The sequence below is a fragment of the Salmo salar genome, chromosome 15 (assembly GCF_965601325.2).
Source record: "Salmo salar chromosome 15, fSalSal1, whole genome shotgun sequence".
Lineage (NCBI taxonomy): Eukaryota > Metazoa > Chordata > Actinopteri > Salmoniformes > Salmonidae > Salmo > Salmo salar.
The window spans coordinates 85,013,008-85,037,989 of NC_138305.1; the positions used below are offsets into that span (position 1 = coordinate 85,013,008).

A 24,982-nucleotide genomic window follows, 5' to 3' on the forward strand; every position below is an offset into this window, starting at 1 on the left:
TGCCCCATATCGTTTTTCTCTGACATTCTCCCTTTCTCTTTTTCTGTTTCTCTCACTCTCTACTCGCTCCCTCTGTATGTCTCTTGTCTTGACCTCTCCCTCACATTCTCTCCCCATCTCTCTTTCTTTGTGTGTAGGAGTTTGCATTGGACCGAGCTCAGTTCCTGCCTCCCTGGGTGCTGTACTTCAGTGGCTGTGAAGAGAGAGACCGCCTGCTGGAGGCGCTAGAGAGTGCCTGGAGAGACATTTTCCAGGTAAGGTAGAGAAGAATGGAAGAGGAAAGGATTTATTGTGACAGTAAAAGCATTATATCAATAACATGATTTCCTGTATCTGTCTCAATCTCTTTCTCACACTTTTTTCCCCCACCCCTCTTTCATTTTGTTGTGATGATCCAGGTGTGTCTGCCTCGTAGGAGGGTGTCAGAGCCGTTGTTGCAGAAGCGTTGTGGTGATGCCCTGGCTCTGATGAGGAGCGCCTGGCAGAGGAGCGACAGCATTGCCCGGGGACGTGCCCAGAGAGAGCCTTGGTGCTGACGGACAAACAGACAGCAGAGTGACAGATAGGTGGACGAAAAGGCTTAGGACAAAAGGCTTTCACTAGCACTCCTACTCTAAACACCAGGATTCGGGTCAATCGCATTCCAAATTTGTCAATTCTGGAAGTGGATAGAAAATGGACCATTATTTTTTATGAGGATTTTTTTTAATCGTTGAATTGAATTTGATTGGGAGACAGAGTTTTAATAGAATTCACACCAAACCTGTTAATTATGACAATAGCCAAATAGAGGGAAACACACTCTCTGTTTTGTGTACATTATGAAGATTATAAGTTAAGTATACGAGGGGTCGCATCATAAACAGATGTTGCGAGACGAACATCAGTTTGAATCTCAGTTCACACTCCTGGCCTTCACAAATATGTATGTTCTGCTTGACTTTCCTCTTGTCATTGAGACAGACGTTAGGGTAGGAAGTGCACTCCTTACTCTATAGAATAAGACGTTCGCTGACATCTTTAAGGTGTTATTTTGAACCTTAACGACTGCACCACGTTTATAGTGTGGTGTACGGCGCAGTATACTATTGGCTTATATTATAATCAATCCGTACTCAAATGTACATTGCCCATCCCTCCATGAATCCAGACATACATTGGTTTCCTCTTATATAGGTTTGTCTATTGAAAAATACCTCACAAAACTCAACCCTTCTCTCCAATGCACAGGTTGTGATGGATATTTTGCTCAAGGATCGACGGTCACTTGAAGTGGCCTAAACTATGAAGGATGTCTATGGAGAGTTTACCACTTGGACTGTGATGTTAACAGCACTCATCTATTGCCTTTGTCAGCCATCTTGGTTTACCATTGGGTTTTCCACTTTTAGTTATGATGGTTTGGTATCATAGCAGGGAATGGGCTAACCTAGCATGGATACACTTTTAACAAGAAGGATGAGAGGAGAGACTAATTTGCCATCGAATGCGAGATTGCACATTGCTTTTGGGTTTCGTCCATGTTGTTCGATTTTGAGGGGACTGATAAGTTCGTTGGGGTTGTGTGCAAAGTTCATGTTCTGTGTTATTTTTTAATTTTAAGCAAATAGTTGTTTATTTGTAACACGACTTGTTATGGTAGTGTAATTTTGTGCAATTTATAAAGGGGGATATGTTTACTTAAATTTTTTTAGTTTTTGTTCTAGTCTTTGTTATTTTGAGTGAGTACTCCTTTATCAGGCGAGTGTCTGTCATTGCATTTTAGATGTTGAGAGTGGCCTGGTCAAAATGTGGGAAATCTCAATGTCGTTATGTTCTACGACTAGTGGAGGTATTGGTGCATCCCTACTTTATTATACTCCCTGTAGTTTTAATATTGCTCAGAATAGAAGGTAGTCGTTAGTTATTTCGTCCCATTGGGAGAACACACAATGAAGTGGTAATATCGCTGTTGCGCCACAACAGACCATTGGTTGTAGTTATACTACAATCAATCCATATGCATTAGGGAAAAAATCGAGTTGACTAGTGATTATACTACTTCATTCATATGATTTGTCATTGCATTAATCCAATTTACCCCTAACAAAATCTATCACCCACCTCATATTCTATTCATACATAAGTAAAAGGAAATCATCCTCACAAATATTATTTTGACAATGTAGCTAATTACTGATGTAGACATGTCAAAATTCGATTTTTGTGTTGCTATTGACGAGAGGGGAATTTGTCCAATGCCATTGCTATCCTGGAATTGCTATCCTGGAATTGCTCTATCATCAGAAGGTTTCTGGAGGCTTTCAGCTTCATTGCCAGTTGCTCCTGATAATCATGTGGCCTTTTTCATTACCTTAATTCGATTGGAGATAATGGCCGCAGGCCCCGTTTTTACCAAATAAAGCATTACTCTTGAATGTGGCCTTATACTGCTGTTGAGAATTGGGCTTCTGACAAGTCATAATACACACACTGTTTAAGTGTCACTATAAGGCCCATGTGTGTTCCTTGTCTAACCATTTGCATTATAGTAATAGTAGTAAACATATTCTCTGCTTTGAGCATTGTGGTCTTGCCTCTATTCTGCTTTTTCTGTAGGCGTGGGAAGCCAACATCCTAGCATTTTGCATCTCAGGTTAGAAATGGTACAAATAATTTAAATGTAGTAGCCTAGATCCCATGCAGAAAAGACCCAACACCTCAAGCCAAGGTAACCGTGTCCTACATTTTAGTTTCAACTGACTTGTTATTTTATATCCCCTTTCGTCTTTTGTTGGTACCTATCCTATACCTAAGTCTATTTTAGAGAAATGTACAATTGCGGTACATATACACTACCATTCAAAAGTTTCGGGTCACTTAGAAAATTCATTGTTTTTGAAAGAAAAGCATTTTTTTTTTGTCCATTTTAAAATAACATCAAATTGATCAGAAATACAGTGTAGACATTGTTAATGTTGTAAATTACTATTGTAACTGGAAACGTCAGATTTTTGTATGGAATATCTACATGGGCGTACGGAGGCCCATTGTCAGCAACCATCACTCCTGTGTTCCAATGGCACGTTGTGTTAGCGAATCCAAGTTTATCATTTTAAAAGACTACATCAACGTCAACAGTGAAGAGGCGACTCCGGGATGCTGGCCTTCTAGGTAGAGTTGCAAAGAAAAAGCCATATCTCAGACTGGCCAATAAAAAGAAAAGATTAAGATGGGCAAAAGAGCACAGACACTGGACAGAGGAACTCTGCCTAGAAGGCCAGCATCCTGGAGTCGCCTCTTCACTGTTGACGTTGAGACTGGTGTTTTGCGGGTACTATTTAATGAAGCTGCCAGTTGAGGACTTGTGAGGCGTCTGTTTCTCAAACTAGACACTCTAATGTACTTGTCCTCTTGCTCAGTTGTGCACCGGGGCCTCCCACTCTTTCTATTCTGATTAGAGCCAGTTTGCGCTGCTCTGTGAAAGGAGTAGTACACAGTGTTGTACGAGAGCTTCAGTTTCTTGGCAATATCTCACATGGAATAGCCTTCATTTCTGATCAATTTGATGTTAATGGACAAAAAATGTGCTTTTCTTTCAAAAACAGGACATTTCTAAGTGACCCCAAACTTTTGAACGGTAGTGTATGTATCTGAAAAGTTTGTCAATATTTGACTCAGAAAAGGAAATATGAATCATCTTGGAATTGTATGCAGGGTTAAGTGAAGTTTGTTGTTATGAACAGTAATTTGAATGTTGGACATTGCTGGCCAATAGTGGATTACATATTTTTATTGACTAGTTCTTACATTTAGTTTTAATATTTACAGTACCAGTCAAAAGTTCAGACACACCTCATTCAAGGGTTTTTCTTTATTTTGACTATTTTCTACATTGTAGAATAATAGTGAAGACATCAAAACTATGACTTGACACATAGGGAATCATGTAGTAACCAAAACAGTGTTAAACAAATCAACATATATTTGAGATTCTTCAAAGTAGCCACCCTTTGCCTTGATAACCGCTTTGCACGCTCTTGGCATTCTCTCAACCAGCTTCATGAGGAATGCTTTTCCAACAGTCTTGAAGGAGTTCCCACATATGCTGAGCACTTGTTCGCTGTTTTTCCTTCACTGTGGTCCAACTCATCCCATACCATCTCAATTGGGTTGAGATCGGGTGATTGTGGAGGCCAGGTCATCTGATGCAGCACGCCATCACTCTCCTTGGTCAAATATCCCTTACCCAGCCTGGAGGTGTGTTTTGGGCCATTGTCCTGTTGAAAAATAAATTATAATCCCACTAAGCGCAAACCTGATGGGATGGCGTATCGCTACACAATGCTGTCGTAGCCATTCTGGGTGTGCCTTGAATTCTAAATAAATCAGTGTCCCCAGTAAAGCACCCCCACAACATCACACCACCACCTCCATGCTTCACGATGAGAACCACACATGCGGAGATAATCCGTTCACCTACTCTGCGTCTCACAAACACGGCAGTTAGAACCAAAAATCTCAAATTTGGACTCATCAGACTAAAGGACAGATTTCCACCGGTCTAATGTCCATTGCTCGTGTTTCTTGGCCCAAGCAAGTCTCTTCTTATTATTGGTGTCCTTTGGTAGTTGTTTCTTTTCAGCAATTCGACCATGAAGGTCTGATTCACCCAGTCTCCTCTGAACAGTTGATGTGTCTGTTACTTGAACTCTGAAACATTTATTTGGGCTGCAATCTGAGGTGCAGTTAACTCCAATGAACTTATCGTCTGCAGCAGAGGTAACTCTGGGTCTTCCTTTGCTGTGGCTGTTCCTCATCAGAACCAGTTTCATCATAGCGCTTGATGGTTTTTGCGACTGCACTTGAAGAAACGTTCAGTTCTTGAAATGTTCTGCATTGACTGACCTTCATGTCTTAAAGTAATGATGGACTGTCGTTTCTCTTTGCTTATTTGAGCTGTTCTTGCCATAATATGGACTTAGCCCTATTTGGTAAAAGACCATCTTCTGTATACCACCCATACCTTGTCACAACACAACTGATTGGCTCAAATGCATTAAGAAGGAAATACTTACACTAATTAACTTTTTAACAAGGCACACCTGTTAATTGAAATGCATTCCAGGTGACTGCCTCATGTAGCTGGTTGAGAGAATGCCAAGAAGTTTGCAAAGCTGTCAAGGCAAAGGGTGGCTACTTTGAAGAATCTAGAATATAACATATATTTTGATTTACCACTTTTTTTGGTTACTACATGATTCCGTATGTTTCATGTCTTCGCTATTATTCTACAATGTAGAAAATAGTGAAAATAAAGAAAACCCCTGGAATGAGTAGGTGTGTCAACTTTTTTGACTAGTACTGTATATATATTGTTTTAGCAGTTTTTTTTAAAGTTTTTATTTTAATTATATAAATGATAATGGGATAAATTTGTATGCTAACCCGTTATCACACTAAATCCTGCATGTATTGAATGTTTTTATATTGTACATATGATAATGAATGTATGAAAAAAGGCTTGTGAATAGGACTACATTAATAAAATAATTCAAACCATAACTTTTCAACAGCAGGTCTTAGTTACTTTGTTTTAATGACCTGATATACAGGTGTTCTAAGCAAAGTTATTGAACAACTTTGATGAATGGCTTATTGCAACAGAGACTATGGAGAGTAAGGACTAGGCTTTTCCCTCAACAGCCTTTTATTTTATTTCCTGTTTTGCTTCTGTTTTGTTTGTTTCTTTAAAATTAATCTAAGAGGTGTCTTTGGGTGTTTGAAAAGCTGTGTGTATGCATGTAGCCCATCTGTAAACAGCCCATCTATCTACCTACCTCATCCCCATACTGAATTTATTTATCTTGCTCCTTTGCGCCCCAGTATCTCTACTTGCACATTCATCTTCTGCACATCTACCATTCCAGTGTTTAATTGCTATATTGTAATTACTTCGCCACCATGGCCTATTTATTGCCTTAACTTACCTCATTTGCACTCATTGTATATAGACTTTTTGTTTTCTTCTGTTCTACTGTATTATTGACTGTATGTTTTACATTTACATTTAAGTCATTTAGCAGACGCTCTTATCCAGAGCGACTTACAAATTGTTTTGTTTATTCCATGTGTAACTCTGTTGTTGCATGTGTCGAATTGCTATGCTTTATCTTGGCCAGGTCGCAGTTGCAAATGAGAACTTGTTCTCAACTAGCCTACCTGGTTAAATAAAGGTGAAATAAATATAAAATAAATAAATGTATGTAATTACACCACCATTCAAAAGTTTGGGCTCACTTAGAAATGTCCTTGTTTTTGAAAGAAAAGCAACAACAAAAAATTGCAGTCGAAATACATTCGTGGCCAAAAGGTTTGAGAATGACACAAAATATAAATTTTCACAAAGTCAGCTACCTCAGTTTGTATGATGACAATTTGCATATACTCCAGAATGTTATGAAGAGTGATCAGATTAATTGCAAAGTCCCTCTTTCCCATGCAAATGAACTGAATCCCCAAAAAACGTTTCCACTGCTTTTCAGCCCTGCCACGAAAGGACCAGCTGACATGTTAGTGACTCTCTCATTAACACAGGTGTGAGTGTTGACGAGGACAAGGCTGGAGATCACTCTGTCATGCTGACTGAGTTCAAATAGCAGACTGGAAGCTTCAAAAGGAGGGTGGTGCTTGGAATCATTGTTCTTCCTCTGTCAACCATGGTTACCTGCAAGGAAACATGTGCTGTCATCATTGCTTTGCACAAAAAGGGCTTCACAGGCAAGGATATTGCTGCCAGTAAGATTGCACCTAAATCAACCATTTATCAGATCATCAAGAACTTCAAGGAGAGCGGTTCAATTGTTGTGAAGAAGGCTTCAGGGCGCTCAAGAAAGTCTAGCAAGTGCCAGGACCGTCTCCTAAAGTTGATTCAGCTGCAGGATCGGGGCACCACCAGTACAGAGCTTGCTCAGGAATGGCAGCAGGCGGGTGTGAGTGCATCTGCATGCACAGTGAGGCGAAGACTTTTGGAGGATGGCCTGGTGTCAAGAAGGGCAGCAAAGAAGCCACTTTTCTCCAGGAAAAACATCAGGGACAGACTGATATATTCTGAAAAAGGTACAGGGATTGGACTGCTGAGGACTGGGGTAAAGTCATTTTCTCTGATGAATCCCCTTTTTCCGATTGTTTGGGGCATCCGCAAAAAAACTTGTCCGGAGAAGACAAGGTGAACGCTACCATCAGTCCTGTGTCATGCCAACAGTAAAGCATCCTGAGACCATTCATGTGTGGGGTTGCTTCTCAGCCAAGGGAGTGGGCTCACACAATTTTGTCTAAGAACACAGCCATGAATAAAGAATGGTACCAACACATCCTCAGAGAGCAACTTCTCCCAACCATCCAGGAACAGTTTGGTGACGAACAATGCCTTTTCCAGCATGACGGAGCACCTTGCCATAAGGCAAAAGTGGCTCGGGGAACAAAACATGGATATTTTGGGTCCATGGCCAGGAAACCCCCGAGACCTTAATCCCATTGAGAACTTGTGGTCAATCCTCAAGAGGCGGGTGGACAAAAAAAAGCCCACAAATTCTGACAAACTCCAAGCATTGATTATGCAAGAATGGGCTGCCATCAGTCAGGATGTGGCCCAGAAGTTAATTGACAGCATGCCAGGGCAGATTGCAGAGGTCTTCAAAAAGAACAGTCAACACTGCAAATATTGACTCTTTGCATCAACTTCATGTAATTGTCAATAAAAGTCTTTCACACTTATGAAATGCTTGTAATTATACTTCAGTATTCCATAGTAACATCTGACAAAAATATCTAAAGACACTGAAGCAGCAAACTTTGTGGAAATTAATATTTGTGTCATTCTCAAAACTTTTGGCCACGACTGTACAGTGTAAACATTGTTAATGTTGTAAATGACTATTGTAGCTGTAAATGGCAGATTTTTTTAATGGAATATCTAGATGGGTGTGCAGAGGCCCATTATCAGCTAATCCAAGTTTATCATTTTAGAAGGCTAATAGATCATTAGAAAACCCTTTTGCAATTATGTTAGCACAGCTGAAAACTGTTCTTATGTGAAGGGAGTAGTACAGAGAGCTTCAGTTTCTTGGCAATTTCTTGCATGGAATAGCCTTCATTTCTCAGAACAAGAATAGAGTGACAAGTTTCAGAAGAAAGTTATTTGTTTCTGGCCATTTTGAGCCTGTAATCGAACCCACAAATGTTGATGCTCAAGATACTCAACTAGTCTAAAGAAGGCCAGTTTTATTGCTTCTTTAATAAGAACAGTTTTCAGCTGTGCTAACATAATTGCAAAAGGGTTTTCTAATGATCAATTAGCTTTTTTAAAATGATAAACTTGGGTTAGCTAACACAACGTGCCATTGGAACACAGGAGTGATGGTTGCTTTGAATGGGCCTCTGCCTATGTAGTTATTCCATAAAAAAAATCTGCCGTTTCCAGCTACAATAGTCATTTACAACATTAACTATGTCTATACTGTATTTCTGATCAATTTGATGATATTGTAATGGACAGAATGTTCTTTGCTTTAAAAACAAGGACATTTCTAAGTGACCCCAAACCTTTGAACGGTAGTGCATGTGTTCAGGAAGTATTCACACCCCTTGACTTTTTCCACATTTAGTTGTATTATAGCCTGAATTTAAAATGGGTTAAAAATGAATTCGTTTTTCGTCACTGACCTACACACAATACCCCATAATGTCGAAGTGGAATAATGTTTTTATTTTTTTATTTCTACAAATGAATTAAAGATGAAAAGCTGAGATGTCAAGAAGTATTCAACCACTTTGTTATGACAAGCTTAAATACATTCAGGAGTAAACATTTGCTCAACAAGTCACATAAGTTGCATGGACTAGTGTTTAACATGTTTTTTTATTTTAATTTTATGACTACCTCATTGTGGGTTCCCCACACATACAATTATCTGTAATGTCCCTCAGTTTAGCAGTAAATTTCAAACCGATTCAACCACAAAGACCCGTGAGGTTTTCCAATGTCTCGCAAAGAAGGGCACCTATTAGTAGCAGACATTGTAAATCCATTTGAGCATGGTGAAGTTATTAATTACAGTTTGGATGGTGTATCAATTAGGGCTGACCCCAATTAGTAGATAGATCCACAGGCGATGCAGTGCGATGACGATGCAATTGCAATCTTACTGCCCTATCCCATCTGGACAAAAGGAATACCTATGTAAGAATGCTGGTCATTCAACACCATGGTACCCACCAAGCATCACTAAGTTTGGGGCCCTGGCTCTGTACTCCACTCTGTGCAACTGGGTCCTGGACTTCCTGACTGGCCGCCCCCAGGTGAAGGTAGAAAACGACACCTCCACTTCGCTGATCTTCAACACAGGGGCCCCATAAGGGTGCGGGCTCAGCTCCCTCCTATACTCCCTGTTCACCCATGACTGCGTGGCCATGCACGCCTCCAACTCAATCATCAACTTTTCAGACGACACAAAAATAACCTCTTCCCTCAACGGCAACAAAATGAAGGAGCTGATCGTCAACTTCAGGAAACACCACAGGGAGCACACCCCTAGCCACATCGACGTGCCCGCATTGGTGAAGGTGAAAAGCTTCAAGTTCCTCGGCACACACATCACTGTAACTCTGAAATGGTCCACCCAGGCACAACATTGCACAATTGAGAGCATCCTGTCGGGCTGTACCATCACCTGGTACGGCAACTGCACCGCCTGCAAACGCAGGGCTCTTCAGAGGGTGGTGCGGTCTGCCCAATGCATCACCGGGGGGCACACTGCCTGCCCTCCAGGACACCTTCAGCACCCGATGTCACAGGAAGGCCAAAAAGATCAAAGCTGGGACCGAGAGCCTGAAAAACAGCTTCTTTCTGTTAAATAGGTGTTTGTCGTTGAATCTGTTTGAAATTCACTGCTAAACTGAGGGACCTTACAGATAATTGTGTTAAATAGCCATCACTAGCTGGCTCCCACCCGCTTACTCAACCCTGCACCTTAGAGACTGCTGCCCTATAGACATGGAATCATAAACTGTATTCTATTCTACTGTATTTTAGTCAATGCCACTCCAACATTGCTCATCCTAATGTTTATATATTTGTGTATGTGACCAATAAAATTTGATTTGTTTGGTTGTTAGGCTGTTGGTCTACCGAGATTGTTTTAGTGTGTGTGTGTGTGTGTGTGTGTGTGTGTGTGTGTGTGTGTATATATATATTATGCCCATCTCCGTGAACTAATCTATTGCGGAGGCCTAGACTAAAAGCCATGATGCTTGATGTGAAAATGTGGTCGGAGGCTCCATATGGAGGGTGTGATGCCATGCAAAGGGCAAATCGAGCTCTGTGCCACATCGCCATGTGCCTCCCCAATTGTTTTTTATTTTTATTCGGAGGGCGCTCTATAGCTCCGCGTTGACATTATTGTTTGACGGTAGGTAGGGGTGGTACATCCTGTATACCACACTCGCTTCCTTGACAAAAGGTCTGCACTGCTCCGCGAAGCACAAGAAGGATGAATGCCCTGACTTTTGCTATGGCCATTCTTGCCCTGACTTCTGCTAAGTTCAAATCACGGTAAATGCTGCATGGCCAATGCTGACGTCGGATTGACCATGCGCCCAGATGCACAATGCACTTCTCTCTCCAGAATGTGTACTCCTGCCAGTTTGTGAGCATGAATTGTTTCATAACTTCATTGTGTGAATTCTTTGCGTTTGATTGTTAGTTTATATCGATTCTCCAGTACATACAGTGCCTTCGGAAAGTATTCAGACCCCTTGACTTTTTTCACATTTTGTTACAGCCTTATTCTAAAATGGACACAAAAAACGTCCTCAGCAATCTACACACAATACCCTGTGATGACAAAGTAAAAACAGATATTTAGAAATGTTAACAAATGTATTAAAAATAAAAAACGGATACCTTATTTACATAAGTATTCAGACCCTTTTCTATGAGACTCAATTTTGCCCAGGTGCATCCTCTTTCCATTGATCAACCTTGAAGTTTCTACAACTTGATTGTAATGGTAAATTCAATTGATTGGACATGATTTGGAAAGGCACACACCTGTCTACATAAGGTCCCACAGTTGACAGTGCATGTCAGAGCAAAAACCAAGCCATGAGGTCAAAGGAATTGTCCATAGAGCTCCGAGATAGGATTGTGTCGAGGTACAGATCTGGGGAAGGGTACCAAAAAATGTCTGCAGCATTGAAGGTCCCCAAGAACACAGTGGCCTCCATCATTCTTAAATTCTAGAAGTTTAGAACCACCAAAACTCTTCCTAGAGCTGGTCGCCCGGCTAAACTGAGCAATGGGGAGAAAGGGCCTTGGTCAGGGAGGCAGTGGTGTAAAGTACTTAAGTAAAAATACTTTAAAGTACTACTTAAGTAGTGATTTGGGGTATCTGTACTCTACTATTTATATTTTTGCCAACTTTTACTTTTACTTCACTACATTCCTAAAGAAAATAATGTGCTTTTTACTCCATACGTTTTCCCAGACACCCAAAAGTACTCGTTACATTTTGACAGGAAAATGGTCCAATTCACACTACTATCAAGACAACATCCAAATCAAATCCCTGGTCATCCCAACTGCCTTTGATCTGGCAGAGTCACTAAACACACATGCTTAATTTGTAAATTATGTCTGAGTGTTGGAGTGTGCCCCTGGCTGTCCATAAACTTTTTAAAAAAATTTTATTGTGCCATCTGGTTTGCTTAATATAAGTAATTTGAAGTGGTTTATACTTTTACTTTTGATACTTAAGTACATTTTAGCAATTCTGTTAAGTATCAAAAGTAAAGTATATTTTTAAACCAAATAGTTTTATTCAAGTAGTATTTTACTGAGTGACTTTCACTGTTACTTTAGACATTTTCTATTAAGGTATCTTTACTTTTACTCAAGTATGACAATTGAGTACTTTTTCCACCACTGCATGGAGGTGACCAAGAACCTGATGGTCACTCTGACAGAGCCTTAGAGTTTCTCTATGGAGATGGAAGAACCTTCCAGAAGGACAACCATCTTTGAAGCACTCCACCAATCAGGCCTTTATGGTAGAGTGGCCAGACGGAAGCCACTCCTCAGTATAAGGCACATGACAGCCCGCTTGGAGTTCTGAATTTGAATCAGGGACTGTAGTGACGCCTCTTGCACTGAGATGCAGTGTCTTAGACCGCTGCGCCACTCGGGAGTCCTTAAACTTGTGTATATGTGATTTTTTATTTTATTTATAAATTAGCTGTATACACTGCTCAAAAAAATAAAGGGAACACTTAAACAACACATCCTAGATCTGAATGAAATAAATAATCTTATACTTTTTCTTTACATAGTTGAATGTGCTGACAACAAAATCACACAAAAATAATTAATGGAAATCCAATTTATCAACCCATGGAGGTCTGGATTTAGAGTCACTCAAAATTAAAGTGGAAAACCACACACTACAGGCTGATCCAACTTTGATGTAATGTCCTTAAAACAAGTCAAAATGAGGCTCAGTAGTGTGTGTGGCCTCCACGTGCCTGTATGACCTCCCTACAACGCCTGGGCATGCTCCTGATGAGGTGGCGGATGGTCTCCTGAGGGATCTCCTCCCAGACCTGGACTAAAGCATCCGCCAACTCCTGGACAGTCTGTGGTGCAACGTGGCGTTGGTGGATGGAGCGAGACATGATGTCCCAGATGTGCTCAATTGGATTCAGGTCTGGGGAACGGGCGGGCCAGTCCATAGCATCAATGCCTTCCTCTTGCAGGAACTGCTGACACACTCCAGCCACATGAGGTCTAGCATTGTCTTGCATTAGGAGGAACCCAGGGCCAACCGCACCAGCATATGGTCTCACAAGTGGTCTGAGGATCTCATCTTGGTACCTAATGGCAGTCAGGCTACCTCTGGCGAGCACGGCCCCCCAAAGAAATGCCACCCCACACCATGACTGACCCAACGCCAAACCGGTCATGCTGGAGGATGTTGCAGGCAGCAGAACGTTCTCCACGGCGTCTCCAGACTCTGTCACGTGTTCAGTGTGAACCTGCTTTCATCTGTGAAGAGCACAGGGCGCCAGTGGCGAATTTGCCAATCTTGGTGTTCTCTGGCAAATGCCAAACGTCCTGCACTGTGTTGGGCTGTAAGCACAAACCCCACCTGTGGACGTCGGGCCCTCATACCACCCTCATGGAGTCTGTTTCTGACCATTTGAGCAGACACATGCACATTTGTGGCCTGCTGGAGGTCATTTTGCATGGCTCTGACAGTGCTCCTCCTTGCACAAAGGCGGGGTAGCGGTCCTGCTGCTGGGTTATTGCCCACCTACGGCCTCCTCCACGTCTCCTGATGTACTGGCCTGTCTCCTGGTAGCGCCTCCATGCTCTGGACACTACGCTGACAGACACAGCAAACCTTCTTGCCACAGCTCGCATTGATGTGCCATCCTGGATGAGCTGCACTACCTGAGCCACTTGTGTGGGTTGTAGTCTCCGTCTCATGCTTCCACTAGAGTGAAAGCACCGCCAGCATTCAAAAGTGACCAAAACATCAGCCAGGAAGCATAGGAACTGAGAAGTGGTCTGTGGTCTCCACCTGCAGAACCACTCCTTTATTGGGGGTGTCTTGCTTATTGCCTATAATTTCCACCTGTTGTCTATTCCATTTGCACAACAGCATGTGGAATTTATTGTCAATCAGTGTTGCTTCCTAAGTGGACAGTTTGATTTCACAGAAGTGTGATTGACTTGGAGTTACATTGTGTTGTTTAAGTGTTCCCTTTATTTTTTTGAGCAGTATATATATTAGCTATATATATTCAATCTACACACAATACCCCACAATGACGGAGCAAATACAGGTTTTAAGACGTTTGCTAATTTCAAGTATTCTGACATGATTTGGAAAGACACACCTGTCTATATATAATGTCGCACAGTTGACAGTGCATGTCAGAACAAAAAACAAGCCATGAGGTCAAAGGAATTGCCTGTAGACCTCCTAGACAGGATTGTGTCGTGGAGCAGATCAGGGGAAGGGTTCCAGCAGCATCCAGCTCAAATTAAGCACTCAGTACCACTCTCCATATTTTCAAGCATAGTGGTGGGTGCATCATGTTATGGGTATGCTTGTAATCATTAAGGACTGGGGTGTTTTTCAGGATAGAAAAATAAATAGAATGAAGGTAAGCACATGCAAAAACCTAGAGGGAAACCTGGTTCAGTTTGCATTCTACCAGAGGAGATGAGTTCACTGTTCAACAGGACAATAACCTAAATTACAAAGCCAAATATACACTGAAGTTGCTTACCAAGAAGACAGTGAATGTTCCTGAGTGGCCAAGTCACAGTTTTGAGTTAAATCTGTTTAAATCTATGGCAAGACTTGAAAATGGTTGTCTAGCAATAATCAACAACAAATTTCACCGAGCTTGAAGAATGTTGAAAATAATAATGTGCAAATGTTGCACATTCTAGGTGTGGAAAGCTTTTAGAGACTTACACAGAAAGACTCACAGCTGTAATCATTGCCAAAGATTATTCTAACATGTTTTGAATCAGGGGGTTGAGTACTTATCTGATCAAGATATATTAGTGTTTTTTGTTGTTGTTGTTGTTGCACAGAACTATTTAGGTACATTACAGATTGGGATAATTGTATACTGAACAACAATATAAACACAACATGCAATAATTTCAAAAAATGTACAGAGTTACAGTTCATATAAGTAAATTGAAATACATTCATTATGCCCCAATCTACAGTTGAAGTCAGAAGTTTACATATACTTAGGTTGGAGTCATTAAAACACAAATTTCTTGTTAACTAACTATAGGTTTGGCAAGTCGGTTAGGACATCTACTTTTTGCATGACACAAGTAATTTTTCCAGCAATTGTTTACAGAAAGATTATTTACTGTATCACAATTCCAGTTGGTCAGAAGTTTACATACACTAAGTTGACTGTGCCTTTAAAACAGCTTGGAAAATTCTAGAAAATGATGTCATGGCTTTAGATGCATCTGATAGGCTAATTGACATTTCAGTCAATTGGAGGTGTAACTGTGGATGTATTTCAAGGCCTACCTTCAAACTCAGTGCCTCTTGGCTTGACATCATGGGAAAATCAAAAGAAATCAGCCAAGACCTCAGAAAAAAAAATTGTAGACCTCCACAAGTCTGGTTCGTCCTTGGGAGCAATTTCCAAACGCCTGAAGGTACCACGTTCATCTGTACAAACAATAGTATGCAAGTATAAACACCATTGGACCACGCGGCCATCATACCGCTCAGGAAGGAGACGCGTCCTGTCTCCTAGAGTTGAATGTACTTTGGTGCGAAAAGTGCAAATCAATCCCAAAACAACAGCAAAGGACCTTGTGAAGATGCTGAAGGAAACAGGTACAAAAGTATGTAAATCCACAGAAAAACCAGTCCTATATTGACATAACCTGAAAGGCCGCTCAGCAAGGAAGAAGCCACTGCTCCAAAACCGCCATAAAAGAGCCAGACTACGTTTTGCAACTGCACATGGGGACAAAGATCGTACTTTTGGAGAAATGTCCTCTGGTCTGATGAAACAAAAATAGAACTGTTTGGCCATAATGACCATCGTTATGTTTGGAGGAAAAAGGGGGAGGCTTGCAAGCCGAAGAACACCATCCCAACCGTGAAGCACGGGGGTGGCAGCATCATGTTGTGGGGGTACTTAGCTGCAGGAGAGACTGGTGCACTTCACAAAATAGATGGCATCATGAGAGAGGAAAATGATGTGGATACATTGAAGCAATATCTCAAGACATCAGTCAGGAAGTTAAAGCTTGGTCGCAAATGGATCTTCCAAATGGACAATGACCCCAAGCATACTTCCAAAGTTGTGGCAAAAAGGCTTAAGGACAACAAAGTCAAGGTTTTGGAGTGGCCATCACAAAGCTCTAACCTCAATCCCATAGAACATTTGTGGGCAGAACTGAAAAAGTGTGTGCGAGGAGGGCTACAAACCTGACTCAGTTACACCAGCTCTGCCTTGAGGAATGGGACAAAATTCACCCAACTTATTGTGGGAAGCTTGTGGAAGGCTACCCGAAACGTTTGACCCAAGTTAAACAATTTAAAGGCAATGCTAACAAATACTAATTGAGTGTATGTAAACTTCTGACTCATTGGGAATGTGATGAAGGAAATAAAAGCTGAAATAAATCATTCTCTCTACTATTATTCTGATGTTTTACATTCTTAAAATAAAGTAGTGATCCTAACTGACCTAAGACAGGGAATTTTTACTAGGATTAAATGTCAGCAATTGTGAAAAACTGAGTTCAAATGTATTTGGCTAAGGTGTATGTAAACTTCCAACTTCAACTGTATGTATTTCACTGGCGCAGCCATTTTTTAAATTATTATTATATATATTTTTTAATTTGAACCTTTATTTAACTAGGCAAGTCAGTTAAGAACAAATTCTAATTTACAATGCCAGCCTACCAAAAGGCAAAAGGCCTCCTGCGGGGACAGGGGCTGGGATTAAAAAGAAAAAATGTATTAAATAAAAATATAGGTCAAAACACACATCACGACAAGACAACACAAAGAGAGACCAAAGACGACAACACAGCATGGCAGCAACACATGACAACACAGTGTCATGACTGTCCTGATCAGGTCAGGGTACAGGAGACCACCACCCTACAGATTATCTCCCAAACCCCCAACAGAGGAGGAGAGATCTAGGGGTCTGAAGATGTGGGGGGTTTTATGACACCTCACGCCCATAATAAACCTTAGGCCACTGAGAAATTCCTTTGTCCTCTCACTATGGAGAACTGGCCTCAGAACATTAAAACATGCAATAAAGGGACTTTGGAACAATGGTTCCCGTCAGCCACAATGGTGGTCATGACGAGAGGTGGAATATGAAAATGTATGTAACTTTTGAATTGTTATTAAAGGTTAAGAGATGACGTTATTATGAAAACATTGTACCTTTAAGAGTTTTCCCAGTATATGCCTGATGTTTATACATTGTACGTTGTGTGGAAAATATCCAAATCAAAGAGAATGTTTTGGTAAAGATGAGATGTGAAGGTAGTGTCTAAAATAGGATTTTAGTCAAATCTAGGCCTTGCCCCTTAACTTGGTCCGCCCAGAGAATTGCCCTAAAGGCGGTTACGCCCACTTCTGACCCTAGGGTATAAGACAGGAGAGTGAAGAATTAACGTATGAGACTAATTGACCCCAAGCTGCAGCGAAGGTCTAACAAAGTCAACGAACCCCAAAACGAAACACAAGGTTGAAGACAAAGAAATCTTTTTCTACACGAGCTACGGACGAGTAGCTGTGTCTAAGCGGGTGAATTCAAGCCGAACCACCCAGCCTCCACTCTCCATTGAATCGTGGTATATACACCGTTCGAGTCCGAAGCTGTGAGCTCAGAGCTACAGAGCTGTCTGTCCTCAGAAGACCCCTTTCAGATCAAGGGCGAGGGATCAGACCACTTAGCCAAGAAGGACACTGACATCGTGAGGACAACCAGAGAGTTGCGCCGGAGAAGTGCGTCATTGAGAAGCCTAAACGACACACGCGGAGCTTCCCACTTGAGACCTCCAACACGTAATTACATCATTATATTCTGACCCATAAGAGCGGCAGTTCGGGGCAAGGCTAGGTTTAAATAAGCATGGCTGACAAATGAACCCAAATGTATATTTCTCTCGTGTACTTTCTTGGTTTCTCTCTCTTTTAAATCCCCATTTTGGGTAACACGCGCCATAGTGTGTTGGCCCGTTATACTAAGTCCTAATCAATAGCTAGACTGTGTTTTGTGTATGTGTATTTTTATCATCATTTTAGCTTGCTAGTAAATAAATAATCAACTAAGATTGGTGTGGTAAACTCATTGGTGAAGCCCGGGTCCGTGCAGATTCCCGGATTATGCGACGTTCAGAATGAGACTAGAGGAAATTGATTAATTTAGCGACTGTTGTAAAATCGATATTCTGATATCCTTTGAGTTAATTTGGGAAATAGAAACTCAATCAAAATACTGTTCCCATGGTGCCCCAGGTTGATGAGTTAATAATTGCTTGATTCATTGCTTAATTCATTTAATCACGCAATTATAAACCGTTAATCATTCGATGAGCAACAGTCGTCACATTAACTAATACAACGTCACGACATATGGCGCCCCCTGTGAGGAGTCTAAGATAGGACTAGGCCGCACTGTTGGGTTATTCCATATCAATTGCGTAGCAAGATATATACATTCCATTAATAGCTATAGGCAGGACTAGTGCGGGAGAGAAGTGTGTGTGTCGTTCCATTTCACCCAGATACTGGTCGGAATAGAACGACCCCGGCTGTATATCTGACCAAAGCAGTGTGAAGGGGGGTCTACTGAATGCTACGAGCTAGGACATATATACCAGCCGATGTAGGCATTCTGAGAAATAATACTCGTTGGGCCTAACGTAGTGTTATTTCTGTCGATCGCTTTCAGGAGTGATCTGACTCGGTCATAAGTAATTCCTAGAGCAGAGGACATATGAGCCAGCCATTACGGAAATTAGAGTAGATCTATTCGTTTGACCGAAGCGAAGTTATTATCTCTCTACCTCTCGCGTTTGGTAAACGGGAAGAGGTTAAGGGTTGAACGTGAGACGTCACCAAGTAAACCTGTTCCCTTGTTGGAGGGAACTTCCCTTGTGCGGCGAGGGGGAAACCCCGCGCAAGGAAAGCTAAGCATTGCGCCAGATGCTAGGCTAACAAAGGGGAGCAGCCATTTTTGTTTTCCTCTTTGTTCATAGTGAATTCCCGCGTTAGGCAGGAATCCTGTGAGATCTCAGCTGGGGCTATCCGTAACCTCTGGCGAAGAATCGCCAGTCATTTTTCGTGAAATAAGTCAGGTTACGCTGTAGGATATCAAACCAGTCTTAACTGATTAGATATCATTGTCTTGTTCAATTTTATACATACATTAAATTGATACACTACCTTTCCAGGTTGGTTATGGGAATAATACACACACGAATGTGCCATAACCAATGAGACATTGTTAAACTGTTCCACGTTAACTTAGATATAGCAACTATTTCAGGTTAATTAAAGCTAATTCCTTTAGCCTATACGGGGTTGACTAATCATTCAAATTGATTAATAGATTAAAGCTGTTTTACTAGCTTAATGGTGTTTAGGTAGACTTTTTAACAGTATTGTAAAATTCTATTTTCACTGGTACCCTGTCGATTTTAGCTTGTGTTAACAGTGACCTCCGGTGGTGAAGAATCACCAGTAATTATTTTTAAATAATTCAGGTTATGCTGTACGATATCTAACCAGTCTCAACTGATTGGATATCATTGTCTCGTTCAATTTAATATACATTAAATTGCTACACTACCTGTCCAGGTTGGTTATTGGAATAATACGCAAACTAATGTGTTCTAACCAATGAGACATAGTTAAACTTCTCAACGTTAACTTAGAGATAGCAACTCTTTCAGGTGAATTAAAATTAAAATTCCCAAATAGCCTATACAGGTTAGATTTATCATTAAAATCGATTTAATCAATTAAACCTGTTTTGGCAAGTTCGGTAATAACCAACTCACATTACTGACCCAGTCTTGATGATTCATTGACGTTTACAAACTAACTTAAATCGTGTTTGCAGCCTCCAACTAAAAAACCCAAACATTACGTAAATTGAAATAACTGACAATCATAATAATGAGCAATCCATCAGATGGGTGTCCACCCATTTCCCCTCTAATCAGCGGACCTTCACCCACGGAAAGATTGATCGCGGACCTCAGCAACGATGCAAATCCTAACTATGCCGAGGGGCTGAAAATGTTAGATTTCAATGCCATAAGCGAGAAAAATGCAGACATTGCGACAGACGCTCTTCAAAATAGACCATCAGGCGGAGGCCTTGTGAAGGTTCTCTCCATTTTAGCCCTCAACTATGCCCACCAGCAGAGATGGACAGTGCACCAGTACCTCAGTGCCCAGCAGAGGCACGATCAGGAAGCTGGGGAGTTCAGGGTACAGGTGGAGAGAACCAGGGAGCTGGCATCGAAAGCCGAAAAAGATAAGCTACTGCTAGCCGAGGAACTGTGTGTGAGAACAGATAAATTGGAAGATCTGTCTAACACTTATAACAAAGAACGCGAACAAACTCTTGACCAAGTCCGTATTCTAAAAGAACAACTCGGTTTAGCTAAAACTAAATACGATGAAGTCCACGCGAAACTAGATGAGTCGGACGCGCTAGCTAGAAAACGGGGCGAGCAAACTGATGCCCTGCAAGCGGTTGTGAATGAAACCACTCAAAGCAATAATGCTCTATTCCAAAAGCTGCAGACCAAAGACGATCAGTTAATGAACACAATGACCAAGTTGGAGGACAAAACAGCAGAACTCATTGAAGTCGCTGATTTAATGAAGGATGAGAAAGACCAGGTGAGAAAGTTGGAAAATGTGACCTCTAAACAAAAGGAGGACATCGCATCACTGGATCTCTCACTCCACACTCGCGACCTCTCCCTGCAAACCATGACAGATAAGTATGAGGCCGAGCGAAGCAAGGGCGACACCTACGTGTCGAAAATAAACACCCTTAACTCCCAGGTGGACTCTGCGATGCAGCATAACACCACCCTTAGGTATCATCTGGAGGAACTCCAGAACAGTCACGCGCTATCGCGGGACAACCAAACCAAGCAACCTAGCTCACATCCGGAGCTAAGAGAACGAGGGAAGGTAGATGACAGGAGATTTCAGCCTCTTTCTCTTGGCCATTCGTCCCACAGTGAATTGGGGCCTCCTCGCCAACACAACCACAGCTTGACTTTTCCTCTTGGCCTCTCGGCCCACAATTCTCCACGGGAGAGTGCAGATGCTCCCCGCGCACTTGGCGGGGATCGCCTTGACAAAATCGTCAAAAACTTCCGCCTCTTCGACCCAGTTCCGGGAAAGCCAAACGACACTGAGACATTCTTAGCAGACATAGAGGACGCCTTGGATAGCTACCCAAACGCTACGAATGCAGACAGGCTCTATCTTTTGAAGCGAACGTCCAACAGACACGTGACAAGGTTCATCCGTCTACAAGAGCAACACGTGCAAAACGACTATGCTAAACTTGCCACGGTTTTGAAAATAGAATTCAGTGGTTCTGCGACTCGCAAACACGATAGTTCGTTGGCTAACAATATCAGACAAGCTCGAAATGAACACCCACAAGCCTACTATCACCGGCTTCGTTCAGCTTACTTTGGCATGCTCACTGAAACAGGAATGGAAGACCTATTACCGTTCAAACAACTTTTTCTGTCAAACATGTCTCCCAACTTCATTAACTACTTGGGCCCTACTGCCCACGTCGGGTTGCCAATCTCGACGCTCCGAGAGCTGGCAAGCACCGCTTTTGAAGCATCAAAAGCAAGCCGGGCTAAGAGCCCGGACCCCTCGACTTTCGAGCTTAGGCGGGAACCATCACTCGAATTAGAAGGGGCTGCATCAGGGACATATGCGGTAAAAGAGGACGATCAAAGGGGGTGGCTACCAAGTAACCACCACCCCGACAACCACCGCCGTAACAATAGCTACGATGAACGTCCCCAATCTAACAGGTCCCGTAGAGATCAACCTAGCCGACATGCCCCTCCGCCTAACTCTCACAAAGGGTCAGGACACAAGGGTAACAAGCGTAACAAGGGCAACAAAGTGTTCAACAATGATTTAAACGCTAACCGAAATGATATAGAAGCTCTGATAAAAGATGTACTGCATCGTAAGAAATTTGAGAAAGAGGACAAGGATAAGTCCTCATGACTAGGCGTAAAATCGTTGGAAACCGAGTCCGCCGAAATTCATGCAATTCAAGAGGACGCAAACTTTTCCATTACCCCCGCCCCCACTCAAATCCCTGTCCAGGTACCGCCCGTCCTAGACACAAGCCCGCAGGTTTTGTCTACAGACTTGGACACGGAGGTGGAGATGCACGAGATAAGCAGCTTTGCAACAGATGATTCCTCTCCCATTCCGATAGAGGACCCACTGGGTCACGTAGGTGACTTATCTGTCTTGGAAATCGACGCAGATTACAAACCGCTCCGTTCTCCCAACCCACTCCATTTTGTTGGGGATATGACGAGAAAAACCAACTCGAACAGGCCATACCTTAGAACAGTCCTGGAGGACTGTGTGACCTGTCACGCTCTGATAGATTCGGGTTCGACAATTTCCCTCATATCCGAAACCTTGCTGGATGAACTAAAAAGAGCAGTGGACCCAACAAAACGTTGGTTGAAAACGGAACATTGCGATATGAATCTTTGAGGTTTCACTCAAGCTACCTCGCCCCTAACCAAACGTCTCCTACTTAAACTCAACTTCGAAAGCGTGTCACTGATACACCCCGTGTATGTGACTAGCATCGAAATCGAACGGATGCTGATTGGGAGTGATTTCATTGACCGTTTGGTACCACTAATGGATTGGAAAACCAATCAAATCTGGTCACAAATACCTATGCCAACTCCGTTGACTTCGCCGCATTCTTCCAAGGCTACCTGCCATACATTGTGCAACGACGTGGGTCCGACGTCAGCATCTGACGCAAACCCGGTGAACTTGGCCATGAGCCCGCCATTTGTGGCAAATGACAATGTGAGTTCGACTCGGGACTTAACCGAACATGAGGTTTTCTTGTGCGGCTTGGGTGATTCACCAGCCGACACTTACCGCCCTCCTCTGATAGGGGGCGGGTGCCTGAACGGCACTATCGCTGAGGATACCAGGCTGGCCACCTGGTCAGAAAAATCCGCAATCAGTTTGGAAATGTTCAACGAAATTTCGAAAACAGCTAACTGCCATCCCCTTGTGCCGAAAACGTTTAGATTTCCACTGGGAACGACTCCCCAGACAACACTCACCGCAATAGGGGTGTGTGCGCTATCGATCCGCATTGGAACCAAGGAATTATCCCACTACCTACTGGTTGTCGCGGACCTCCCACATACAGTCTATGTGGGAGCAGATATCTTGGTAAGATTGGGTGTTAAACTTGATACCATACACCAAGTTCTTTGGTCTTTGGCGCAGCCAAACCAACATGCCTTGTCTTTCGACTCGGTGCGAATGGCTTCCGGGCAGACTATTCCTGAAGCTTGCAAGGCGATAACTGAGTCCGCCATGTTGATACCGGCAAGAACCATAGAGGTTTCTGTAAGACTGAACCTGGCGCCCGGATACCGGATGGAAGGCACCACTGCGTTCTTCCAACCCTCTCCAAAACTATTCGACTTGGGGCTAACTATCAATGGCAACCCACTGTTGGAACTAACCGCTAGATCCACTTACCTCCTGGTACAAAATCTGACTCAAGCGGATATTTCCATTCCTCGGCACACTCAGCTAGGAACATTGATCGATTACGCCTTCCATGATTTTGAACTAGTTGTTCCCGTGATTGGGCCTCTTCCGTCCTCCCTAGACCTAGATGGCGAGGGAGGTACACTGTTTACTTGTCAGTCAAAAGCAATAGCACTAACTCCCGTATTGCCACTGGACGACACATCGGCGTTCCGGCTGGATGTCCACCCTGACAGCAACCTGTTAATATACTCCATCGTCACGGAGGATGATATTGCGTCTCCTCCGGCATGCGAAGTACACTCTTGTGAGGTAACAACCGATGACTCTTCCAAAAGTGACATGCCGTCACCACCCGATGAAGACCTGTACAATGTCGCCGAACCATATCCCGGTTTCCATGCACAGGTAATACAACTACTGTCGGAGGCTGATGCTCTTGTCAATGACACTGAACGCCATCAGTTGAGAGAATTGTTTAATAAACACAGTGAGATCTGGTCGACAGACTCGCTGGATTGCGGGGTTACGGGTATCCATGTGGTGCGTATTCCTACGCCACCCGGAGCAACTCCTACGTTTGTTAGACAATACAAAATCCCGCTCGCAGCATACGCAGCAGTACAAGAGATTATCGATTCCTTATTAGCTAAATGGATAATCAGGGAATGTAACAGTACGTACAGCGCTCCCGTGTGGCCCGTTCTGAAACCAACGGGTAAATGGCGTCTTACCATTGACTATAGACAACTCAACAAACTGGTTCCGTTGTCTCGTTGGCCAATGACACAGCTCGACCAAGAGTTGCCAAAGGTGGCAAACGCCAAGTACTTCTCCACCATCGACGTGGCAAATGGTTTCTGGACCATGACAGTCGACCCGCGTAACCAACACAAGTTGGCTTTCTCTTTCTCGAACAAGCTCTTCACGTTCAATCGTTGCCCATTCGGGTATGCGAACTCCCCCTCAGAGTTCAACATCTTCCTGTACAAGGCGATGCCAGACGCAGCCTCTAGGGGGACGATAATTTACGTGGACGACGTTCTCATGAGAAGTGAGACTTGGTCACATCACCTCAATGAAATGGACCACGTTCTCACCCAACTCGGGACTGCAGGGGCTAAGTTGGCCATCATGAAAGGACAATGGTGCAGGACCAAGGTAAACTACGTTGGGCTTCTGGTGGGTGCCGAGGGCATCCTGCCACAGTCTAACCGAATCCAAGCAGTCCGCAACATCAAAACACCTACAAACCTTTACGAGGTGCGCAGCTTCTTGGGAGTATGTAATTACTCCCGTCAATTCATCGAAAACTACGCCGACTTGTCAAAACCGTTGACTCACCTTCTTCAGAAAGACACCCCATTCGTTTGGGATGCCACTCACAACGAAGCAGTGGCTTCCTTGAAAAACCTGCTTTGCGAGGCACCCTGCCTGGTATACCCCAACAAAGACAAGACATTATTTTTGGAAGTCGGTTTCTCAGAGCACTGCCTTAGCGCTGGGTTGTACCAAAAATACGACCAAGACAAACGTGTGGTTGCTTACGCGAGCAAAACACTCAACCCCGCCGAACACAAATA

At 42.8% G+C, this 24,982-nt stretch overlaps 1 protein-coding gene across 2 annotated transcripts in view; it reads left to right on the top strand.

Annotated features, from left to right (window-relative positions):
- The window catches only part of LOC106572009 (pleckstrin homology domain-containing family M member 2), a 45,687-nt gene extending 40,143 nt beyond the window's left edge, over positions 1–5,544 (top strand). For both annotated transcript variants that reach the window (XM_014145701.3, XM_014145702.3), the window contains 2 exons: positions 138–254; positions 399–5,544. In XM_014145701.3, the coding sequence (XP_014001176.1) occupies positions 138–254; positions 399–536 (255 nt within the window). In that variant the 3' untranslated portion in view covers positions 537–5,544. The remainder of the gene's footprint in view (positions 1–137; positions 255–398) is intronic.
- Positions 5,545–24,982: the final 19,438 nt, after the last annotated feature.